Source organism: Drosophila nasuta, chromosome 3, assembly GCF_023558535.2.
Source record: "Drosophila nasuta strain 15112-1781.00 chromosome 3, ASM2355853v1, whole genome shotgun sequence".
In the NCBI taxonomy this organism is placed as follows: domain Eukaryota; kingdom Metazoa; phylum Arthropoda; class Insecta; order Diptera; family Drosophilidae; genus Drosophila; species Drosophila nasuta.
Window position 1 is genome coordinate 20,266,965 of NC_083457.1, and position 11,049 is coordinate 20,278,013.

Sequence of the window (11,049 nt, forward strand, 5' to 3'; positions counted from 1 at the left end):
TCACTTTTCTATAACGTGATGGTCACATTGAGCAGCTTAGTATTTGTATTTTTATTCAAATACACCAAGATGTATGTACACTTATTTATTAAATATTTATAACTTGTTTCAATATTTTATTAATTAAGAATTCGCCTCCGCAATAATTAGTTTTTGCCCTTTTTGTTAAAACGAGGCCCACCAAAGTTTTTGCCCTTGTTAAATTTGTTTTTGCCCGCCTTGTTGATCAGCTTAACGTTGCTCGTCTTCTTTTTGGCCGAAATCTTTGACATCTTTTTGTGACGATTGGCTTCGGATCTGTTGAAATATAATATAATACTTGAATACCATGTAGACAGTTGATTAGTTTTTAATACTCACCTCAAACGCAGTGCTCCACTGCGACTGACATCAGTCAAATCGTTAGTGAAAGCGGATTGTCCTCCACGCCGTTTGGGTTTGCCTCCAGCTCCTGAATATTTGGTATTTTCAGTTGCTGCTCCCAATTTACCAGGTCGCTTGCGTAACTTCGCCATCTTGGCGCGCACAAGCGACACCTTCTCCACTTCCTTCATGGCGCGTTCCTTGGCCAGCTGCTCTGGTGTTTTCTTTCTTGGCTCCTCCTTCTTCTTCTTGCGCTTGGCCTCTAGCTCCTTAACTGGCGGTCCATCCTCGCCGTCGCCACCATATTCGGGTCGCTTCCGCTTGCCAGCTGTCTTGCCTTTGCCGCCTGCAGGTTTGGCTGCCTCATCACCATCGTTTAAGGCAAGACGAGCTTTTTCATTCTCTCGCTGTTGCTTGGTCTGGAACCAGGTGCGTCTTTCATTGGGTTGCCCCAGCAGCTTGCGTTCCGTCTTCGACAGCTGCTGCTCCGTCTTGGCCAGCTGACGTTCTGCCTGCTCCTCGTCGAGAATGTTTTCTGTAGATCCATGTTTTGAATTATTTAGAGAATCAAATTGAAAGATCGACGTTATATATTGGTAGTGCGATGTTAGTTTAGTCCATAAGTCAGTTAGTCAACAAATATAATGATAAATAACTTACGAATCTCGGGCTCCAGACCAGTGAGCTTATTGCGATACTTCTCAATGATCTCTGGCGGTATAATGCGATTCTTGACGCTACTCTCGGCATTCTTAATAATGTCCTTGACAATCTTGCGCTCCTTCTCCCCAGCCAGCGATACAGAGATACCCGCACGGCCCGCACGAGCTGTACGACCCACACGATGGATATAATGCTCTGTGGTAATGGGCATCACAAAATTGATGACGGTTTTTTACGCCCACAATGTCGAGACCACGTGCCGCCACATCGGTGGCAATTAACACATCAATCTGCTCCTCCTTAAACTTCTTGAGCGACTCCAATCGCTGTTGCTGCGTTAGATTGCCGTGCAATTCACCAGCTCTAACTCCCAGCAGTCCTAACAGAATATGTAGACGATGTGCCTGCTTTTTTAGTCTGGACAAAGACCATGCAATGATCGTGGAAGGTGCGGCAAATTAAACTGGCCAAGATGGGTTCCCGATCGCCTTCCTTGTCCTCGCGAATGCGTATGAACTCCTGCCTCAAATTGTAGGCCACCTGTTGATTGTTGTTCACAAACACTTTGACGGGCTTGTCCAGTGAGACAGCAGCCAAGTCCTTGACTTGTTCACTCATGGTGGCTGAGAAGAGCATCGTCTGGCGAGTCTTGCAGCAGGAGTTGATGATCTCCTTCATTTGCTCCGCAAAATACTCGTCCAACATACGATCTGCTTCATCCAAAATGAGTACCTGAAATTTGACATTTGCTTCGTTAATTGCACTAGAAAGTTAACAAGTATTTTTGTGCTTTCTACAGTGAAATCAGCTTGCAGCTGCAGCGCAATTGCAAGTACCAGAGAGTTATCCGCACAGCTTGGAAAAGCTCAGCGCGCAAGGATGGAGCATCATCATAGAAACTAGCTACTGTACGACATGAGAAAAGTTTTGCTTTAGACTAACCTCAATGGAGTCCAAGGTAAAGCTGGGCGTGTTTTTGATGTGATCAATGAGACGACCCGGTGTCGCTATAACAATATCCGGATTCTGTCGCAGCACAGACTCCTGCGCCTTCACATCGAGTCCACCAATTGCTAGACCAACATCAATTGAAGTAAACTGGCAAAGCTGCTTGGTCACCTGATAAACCTGGGCGCCCAGCTCACGAGTGGGCACCAACACCAGTACTCTAGTTATGGCCTTGTTGTTTAGTGGCCTATAGAGCAGACGCTCCAGTGTGGGCAGCATATAGGCTGCAGTTTTTCCCGTACCCGTCGCCGCACAGCCGCAAACATCGCGTCCGAGAAGAGCCACAGGGATGGTCGATGACTGAATGGGTGTTGGGTAGATGTAGCCGAGCACACCGATAGCGCGCATGAGGGGACGCGATAGATTCATTTGGTAAAAGGACGTGATGAGCTCGTTAGCCTCGATAGTGTCATCGAATTGCATCTTTTCGCCCTCCTCCTCTTCCTCATCGTCTCCATTCTGTTTCTTCTTCTTGTTCTTACTTAGCTTTTTCTCGCGTAGTCGCAAATTATCATGTTGCAGTTCATCATCGGAAAGCGCGATCTCCTCATCGCTCTGCTCGGCTGCCACAGCTTCGGCTCCTCCGCGTTGCTGAAGACGAGCAGCGATTTTGTCGTCTGTCTTTGTGCGCGCCTTGCGCTTTACGTACTTCATCAGATCATCCCAAGTGTCTTGATTGTACTCCTTAACCGAAGACACAAACTCAAAGCCCTTTTCAAACTCGGTAACCTTTTTGTGTCGCAGTTTAGTCGGTTGATACTGCGCAAAGCCGGGTTAATAAAGAGAGTGTTTAAGAGACATGGCAGGTAACAATAAATTATGTTTTCTTACTTCTACTTCGGCGTCTGAGTCCTCAGATAGATTCTCCACCTCGGCATCGTCTTCAATTGTGCCGATCAAGTCCATATTTTTAGTTGCGCCCATTTTTATGCGCTTAGTGCAGCGCGTGTTTACAAATTGTATGCTCAAGCCGTCAACACGTGTGCGAGTAAGCAACAGAGTGACCGCATTTGAAAATTTGCCAAAAGAGAACTGTTTACAAGTTGGCAGCTCACTTACACCGGCTGCTGAAATTGTTATCGATAAGTTCCCATAATCAGCTGTTCTGGCAATTGTTATGAAATTTAGTTAATTCTCACAAAGGAAAATGCTGCGTTTGTTGACAAAAACTCGCAATTTCAGGTATGTAAAATACTTAAACTACATCAATGGATATTCAAACAATTTCTTCTACAGGTCGTTGCTGCCCATCTCGGGTGTTCGTAGCTATGCACAGAAACTTTCAGGCAGCAGCATCAAATCGCAAGACGAAGAACCGATTAGCAATGAACCCATAAAATTCTTTGGTAGCCAGGCGGCTACTTGGCGTGCGAGTGAATCGCGCAGCGGTGGCGGCGACGAGGCACTGTGGTACCAGCCCTATGTAATCTCCGCCAGCCTGGCGATATTCCTAGTCTACTTTTGCATACTGCGCGAAGAGAGCGATATTGATTTGCGACTAGAGGGCAATCTGTATGATCACGTTAGCGGTTTAGAGGAAGTGCAGCTCACAGTCAACTACAGGTACAACAAGGAACACGGCTTAGACACAAAGGAACAGGAGAAACGTTTGACCGAACTGGGCGTTGATGTGCGACAATTGGATTCGCAATTGGCGGCACAATAACTTCGTTCTTAATTAGTTCTACGTGTACTTTTTGTTAAGCCAAAAGTTAAATGCAAATTACAAATTTAATCTGCTGATGTATGGATTTATTAAATGTTGGATTGAGGACTCCAATTTTCTCTTGAATACTATTTTGTGACAAAATGTAATCATTAGTTGACAAGTAAAATTATTTTCTCTTAATCGTTATAACTGGATCGGTCTTTAATTGCATTTTTTGAAGATGTGTGTAGATAATTAAAGTAACATGTTTATTTTATTCCATCCTGTAAATAAATGACGTATCTTCTTAAGCCCAATTAACCTGAATATTGGTTAATCCAGCGTTTGATAGCCAAATGTGTGTAAGCGGTCCGTTGGTCCGATTTGATTGACAGAAGTTGAAGTAAATGTTGATGTAATTTAAATTAACTGCGATTTAAAATGATGTGAGTTGCATTTCGATTAGAAGATATTTTAAAATTGACAAATGTTTAGCTGTAAAAGATTCATTTTATACAAAATATATTTACAAGCTCAATTAATGACAAAACAACTTTAGTTTAATTGATGCCACCTATTTATATCGGGTTTATTGCTAATAATTGTGTAATTGATTCGAGATATTGTCGATTAGGTGTGTTATCGATAAGAGTAATCATTTGGTATTTCGACAACTGCTAAACAGCAGGCACATTGTGTTTGTTGTTCTCTGGCAACAAAGACACATTCGCGGACGTTGGCGCAGTTTATTTTTGTTTTAGTTGCCACTCTGTGTTTATGAGTGTTTGGTAAAAAGTAAACAAAGTGATCCGTTTATAAATTCAGAGTGTGTAAGTGCTGACCATTAAAAAAGAATTTTCATTATCATCCAAAGTCCACAGTGCATCTTCCATCCGCATTCACACACACGCCGTATACTTGATGTGTCTCGTACAAACATAAGCATACATCTATATGTACATATCAATTTAATAAAAATTAAATTCGTCTGCAGCAGACGGGTTTGCTCAGGTCCAGGTCCAAAGTTCAGTTTTTGTGCAGCGCTGTTTAGTTTGCTTCGGTGTGTGCATCGGTTTTGCGTGCGTGTGTGTGAGTGTTTTGGTAATCTTGCGGGTGTGTGTGCTCCGTCTCTCTCTCTTACACACTTTGCATATTAATTATAATAAATGTAATATTTTCGTCAATTGTCGTTTTTTCTCTTCCTTCACGATGACTGCATACAGACACACAACCAAGAAAATACCTGTAAACAATGGCTTCACATTTCTTTCGCACTGCATTTTACGCAACTGCAGCGAGAAAATCAATAAATCTACCGTTTGCCGCCGGTCGCACGGCCGCCACTCTTGCTGTTGGCCTCTCCTTTGGTGGTAAATGCTTAAACTTTTCTCTTAAGTGACACGCACACACACTCTCACACGCTTGCAAATTTCTTTATTTATATTTATTGTATGTCTCGCTCCCACAACAACGGCAACTATATGAACAACTCAAATGATCCGTCCTCATCAGCACAAAATAATCGCAGTGCAGCGCTGCCGTACGACAATCTCTATGCGGATAATTTCTTTAACATTTCCGCCGCAGCCGGTGGAAAGGGCAAGGGTCTTCTGCAGGGGCCGCTGGCGGAGTACCGGGAAATGCAAAGGCCGTTAACGCGCAATTTCTCAAGTCTTCAAACGCCGCTGGTGCAGAATGTAAGCGAAACAAATTTACATTTTTTAAATATTTTAATTTTTGTCATGCATGGCATTTGATTTTAATTCGTTAGCTATGTCTGCATTGCTTTAATTGTTTGCCAATCAACGCTTAATTTGTGCAGTGTTCGTTCTATATATATTTGCTTTCAATTGTCTGTCGCTCTGCATAACATAATCATAACATAGTTTAAAGTGCATGAATAACATTATCCCTACCACAACATTTTGCATAATTAACATTACATCCAATGTGTTTACATTAGCAGCACCCACTCAAATGATGATTAACATAGTAGCAGGCCGCTGTTAAATGAGCCGGTGTTGATAAAAAACGATTGTGAACTTTGTTCCCGTACAATGATTTAAGTTTTCCATTTGAGCGATTAGCCGGCAAAAAAATGAAAATATATATTTATGTACTATATTGTACAGCATGTAATTAGCTGGTACCCATTTGTTGGTTGAATAAACCGTATAAATATTTGTCATTTAAATATGCAAAATATGTACGTTTGAAATAAACCCTTAACCTAAGTTGAGCTTTAAATACGTAAAGCGACCTCTACTGTCACGTTTACGAACAAACCAACACACATATACATCCATATATATGTTCGTGCAATTGGGACAGCTTTTATGATAGATAGATCATAATGGCGCTCAATGTCAAGCTTTCGGCGCAAGCCCACATTTGGTGGTTCTCTCTCTTTGCAATTTCCAAGTTCTGTGGACGTGTATATAAGTATATGTACATGCCATATGTAGGTGTAGGTGGGCGCTTCTTCCAATCCCGCAATGTAATTCAATCCGCCGCAAATGGCAATTCAGATCCCTCAACTACACTCACGAATGACGATTTTCCAGATTTCCAGATTTATATAGGCTTTCATTGGAAGATGGGCGCACTTGTCAGTGCTCTATGCTCTTTTCCCACACAAGGCAGTCGATCAAAGCTTTTGTATCTGCAAATACATGTTAGATAGAAAATAGTTATTGTTCTTCTCCCTTTTATAATCATAATTATGGATTTTATAATTGAAATTGCACTACTGTTAATATTCTTATATATACTGCTTAAGATATATCGGCGCATTCAACTTGTGAGTTTGAGTATTAAGTTTATAAAAAACAGTAATATAGTAGGAACTGGCCAGTGGAACGGTAATTATCTGAATTGACTTTGTCTAGCGCTTATCTAAATTGCAACCTTCTTATCGATAGATTTGTTACGGTGTCTATAAAAAAAGAAACAAAGTACGCAATATCAGCTGGATTAAGAATATATAGAATCTAGAATTTAGTTAACTGAATACCCGCGATATTGACGGTTCTCGAATACGCCGCGCATGAACAAATACGCATTTTAATTATTATTATTATTTTCCGAATTTATAATCTTTATCTAAGGAAATTATGTAATACTTATTCCAAAGTTCCTTAAAATAATATTTCTCCTTGTGTTTTGTACGGTGTCTTTAAATATAATTTAATATATATTGTTTGAGTAATAAAAGCAATGTTATTAGGTCTACAAGTGAATCCCCATCTTTAATCTGTTAAACAATGTTTCTTATCGATGAGAACTCTTTGGTCGGGTCTCAGGCCACATTTGAAATCAGATGTGATGCCAGACGTCAACCCTATCTAATCGGTTACCAGATTAAAGTTACACTAGACCTAACCAAACAATTAATTGTTAGGTCTAATTTATATAAAGATCTGATTAGCACCACCTAAAAATGTTATTTTAAAAATATATTATATAGATTAAGAATAAATCCGGAAATGCATGGCAATGACTAAATATATACACATAATCTAAATATAATATATATCCGTTGACTAATGATGATATTTCAATATTTGTATTATGCAGAGCGCGATGACATCGATAAAGAATCGTAGGTATTTGTCCTCCAAGGATATAACCAAGAATATGACGCTCTATACGACTAACAAGGCGAATATCGAAGTGGATCCCAAGACTCTGGCGTTCAAGAAGCCCACGGGCAATCCACTGGTCCTGATGATGGCCTGGCTGATGGCCAAGCAGAAGCATTTGAAGAAGTACGCTCAGATTTACACGGAAATGGGCTTTGATGTGATGGTCGTGCACATTACACCCTGGCAGCTGCTCTGGCCGGCGAAGGGTACACAGGTAGAAGCCATAAAACCGATTACACCGAACTGGTTTTGATCTCTTTATTAACTTTGCTCTCCCTGTTTTATTGCCCTGCCAGGTGGTCGCCGCAGAGACGCTGAAATTTCTGGAGAACAATAAACAATATGAGCCGATCGTTATGCACGGCTTCTCGGTCGGCGCATACCAGTTGGGCGAGATAATGTTGCAAATGTCGCGTGATATGGATCGTTATGGCAGCATTCTGGATCGTTTTGTTTGCCAGATTTGGGACAGTGCCGCCGACATCACTGAAATCCCAGTCGGACTGCCCAAATCGATTTTCCCAAAGAATGAGCGCATGCAGAGCGCTCTGCGCAATTACACGTTGTACCATCTGAAGACATTCCACAATCAGGCAACCATACACTACATGCGCTCCAGTCAAATGTTCCACTCAACACTGCTCAAGGCACCGGCGCTCTTCTTTGTGTCCGACAACGATCCCATCGGCCCGCCATCCTCCAATCACGCTGTACGCGAGAATTGGGAGCGTGCCAACATTAAGGTTACATTCAAATGCTGGGAACGCTCACAGCATGCGGCCCATTTGATCAAGCATCGGGATGAGTACCTGGATACCCTGTTCCAGCATTTGGAGAGTTGCGGTGTTCTTGAGGCTGTTGGTGTGCCCAAGCGCGCAAAGTTGTAAAATACCTCTCCGATTCATTTGTGGGTGATAAATAAATTTGCGACGATTTCATGATTTTACCTAGTTTCTAAGAATTAAAGTTTAACCATTTTGTTCCCTACGTACGTGTATGTGTGTGTGCGCCAGAATCTTCAAATTATACCAAAATTGATGGCTGCAAACAACAATTCTTTAGAATTAAGCGATGAATGCAAAGTAAAAGCTCCACTGTACGACAACGACATGTATATTTGTTATATTTTGAGACCAGCACCCAGCATCACCGCTAAATAAAGTAATTTGATTAAAACTAATCAAGAGCAATTGTTTTTGTTAAAGGAAAAATTAAAAAAATAAAAGAGTTCAATGATCGCTGCGGACAGGATTCGAACCTGTGCGGGTAGAACCCAATGGATTTCAAGTCCATCTCCTTAACCACTCGGACACCGCAGCCTTGAATTCGACGCTGCCAAACTGCCTATTACTTATATGAGTGGTTTGACGGGAAATGTTATGTGTATATTGTATAGGTGGCGTTTTAGTGAGTTCGACTTGATGATCATAGATGGCGCTGCACGAAGTCTATTTTTAAATACCAGTTTTGACACGCAGTTAAACATGTGCTGCGGTGTCCGAGTGGTTAAGGAGATGGACTTGAAATCCATTGGGTTCTACCCGCACAGGTTCGAATCCTGTCCGCAGCGAAAAATTATTTTTACTTTTTTGGTTTTTAATTTTTAAGTAAATGTAATTCTACTCCGATTGTTGAATATATTGACATCGCTTACCTTCGACTGCATTTAAAATGTAAACAAATTTTCGTTCGTTTTTGTTTTTTTTTATATATTTTGTACGTCTGTTACAAAAAATAGTTTGCATTTTTTAAGTGTTTACAACTATGGTTTGTTTGATTTAATAGTTAAAAAGAAAACTTAATACAATACGACTGTATTAATAGAAGTATTATGTATATAGCTTAAAACCTATCCACATTCACAATCCTCATTCGCCTCGTCAGACTTTCACTGCTTTGGTGGTGGTCGGTAGACACCCACAACGACGGCATGGTCACGCTCGTAAGGCTCCAGCGTGAGCTGCTCCTGTGGTTTCAGTTTGTCCGCCTGCATCTTCTTCACCTCAGCAGCAAATACCGCTTCGGGTTGCGCTGTAGAATCAATGCACGACGCCTTGATGGAGATGACGAAGTGACCGCCATTCTTAAGGAAATGCTGGGCATTCAGTGCGACAATACGTCCCTGATCTGGCTGGGCAACATCAGCGAAAATGGTGTCCACCATACCGACTAGCATGCGATACTTGTGTGGATGACGTGCGTCCTCAATGATGGGGATAATGTTGGTGCGCTTCTTTGCCACATTTATCAGATCACGGCCGGAACGATGTGAGAACTCCACGGCGTAAACGAGACCCTCGGGTCCGACAACGTCCGAGACGTGGGACACGGTTGTGCCAGAGGCGCCACCCAAATAAAGAACCTTGGAGCCGGGAGGCATGTGAATCTTCTCAACACCGCCAAGAATAGCAGCGGCCAACTTGGAACGGAAGGGATTCCACACACGGTACTCAATCTTCTCGCCACCAGTCTACAAAATAAAAAAGGATAAAATCGAATTGTAGTTGACCACATACAGAAAAGTGTTGATTGTAGCTGGATCGATAGCTGCCTCAGTTGTGCATTAATTCTAAGCGTCACGTGGACACCGTCGGCAACTGTTTAGCATGCACCTGAAGTGCACACAGTCGCAACAGACGTCACGCACACTCATGACCACATTTTGTCATGTTCTGTACCCCTGCACAACATCATCATAAGCAGTGATGCCATCTATAAATAAACTGAAAACGTACCTCAACGGAAATTCGCTTCTCGCCGTAGACCTCGGAGCCGGGTACAAAGTTGCGGGTGACCAGAGCATCCTCCTTGCCACGGGCAATGAACACGCCCTCGTGACGATGTGGCTCAATGGTGACTGTTTTGCCGCCCTTAAAGCCTCCAGCACCACCTCCACGTCCGCCACCACCACGACCGCCTCCACGGCCACCACCTCCACGACCTCCAGCACCACGTCCGCCACCGCGGCCACCACCTCCACGACCACCGCCAAAGCCACGATCACCACCACCTCCGCGTCCACCGCCTCCTCCACGGCTACCAAATCCGCCACCGCCTCCACGGCCACCGCCGCCACCGCGTCCTCCAGCTCCACCGCGGAAGCCACCACCACCGCCTCCTCCTCTACCGCCGCCACCGCCACCACCACGAGGACTGAAACCTGTTGAAAAAAATCAACGAATTAAAATAACTGCTTCTCTTGCGTTCTTAGGTTAAGGTTGTGTTGTTTTGTTTTGTTTTGAATCTAAGAATGCTCATTTATCGTTACAAAAGTTTGATATTTGTTGTTTATGATCAACTTACCAGGTTTGCCCATTTTAAATATCTGTACTTTTGTGTTTTAATACAAGTGTATCCACCAATTCAAAAACGCACGCGGTATATCAAAAACGCTGCACGCATAAAAAGAAACCACGTGTGTAGCGTGACCGCAAGTTGATTTTTGAAAAATACAGTAAAATACCAAATCCGCACAGTTTGATGTAGAGTTCCCAGGGATGCACATTGTCGATGACCAGGAACGACTTAAAAATATTAAAAATGTGCAATCTGAGGTACATTTTCATGCCATTTTTCTAAGCATTTTGCTTTAAATTGCTTGAAATGCTAAACAGAATATTTATTAATAAGCATTTATTAGATTTTGAATATATTCATAATATACCTAAGAATTCCAGCTGATGAAATATGACTTAACATTCTCATAACTGCTAGACTTTTGCG

The 11,049-nt window shown here is 42.3% G+C and overlaps 3 protein-coding genes and 2 non-coding genes across 6 annotated transcripts; 3 read left to right on the forward strand and 2 right to left on the reverse strand.

Annotated features, from left to right (window-relative positions):
• Positions 1-70: 70 nt before the first annotated feature.
• LOC132793971 (probable ATP-dependent RNA helicase DDX27) lies at positions 71-10,771 on the reverse strand. The gene is given in 10 exon segments (XM_060804161.1): positions 71-297; positions 361-898; positions 1,024-1,258; positions 1,260-1,439; positions 1,441-1,758; positions 1,969-2,793; positions 2,866-3,163; positions 9,219-9,796; positions 10,062-10,486; positions 10,630-10,771. Coding segments are annotated over 10 exon segments (3,561 nt in total). The 5' UTR covers positions 10,643-10,771; the 3' UTR covers positions 71-146.
• On the forward strand, positions 3,093-3,814 carry LOC132793983 (uncharacterized). The gene is made up of 2 exons (XM_060804180.1): positions 3,093-3,216; positions 3,271-3,814. Exons 1-2 carry the CDS (start codon positions 3,182-3,184, stop codon positions 3,698-3,700), a joined length of 465 nt encoding a protein of 154 aa, XP_060660163.1. The 5' UTR covers positions 3,093-3,181; the 3' UTR covers positions 3,701-3,814.
• Positions 4,367-8,506, forward strand: LOC132793982 (transmembrane protein 53). Of its 2 annotated transcripts, XM_060804178.1 has the most exons (5): positions 4,367-4,512; positions 4,906-5,052; positions 5,195-5,379; positions 7,259-7,540; positions 7,623-8,506. In XM_060804178.1, exons 2-5 carry the CDS (start codon positions 4,935-4,937, stop codon positions 8,211-8,213), a joined length of 1,176 nt encoding a protein of 391 aa, XP_060660161.1. In that variant the 5' UTR covers positions 4,367-4,512; positions 4,906-4,934; the 3' UTR covers positions 8,214-8,506. The 2 variants fall into 2 exon arrangements, with proteins under 2 accessions (XP_060660161.1, XP_060660162.1); XM_060804179.1 differs by lacking the exons at positions 4,367-4,512; positions 4,906-5,052; positions 5,195-5,379 and adding an exon at positions 6,390-6,482.
• Trnas-uga (transfer RNA serine (anticodon UGA)) lies at positions 8,564-8,645 on the reverse strand. The gene has a single exon. It is a non-coding gene; the product is annotated as a tRNA-Ser (tRNA).
• Positions 8,815-8,896, forward strand: Trnas-uga (transfer RNA serine (anticodon UGA)). Its single transcript has one exon. It is a non-coding gene; the product is annotated as a tRNA-Ser (tRNA).
• Positions 10,772-11,049: the final 278 nt, after the last annotated feature.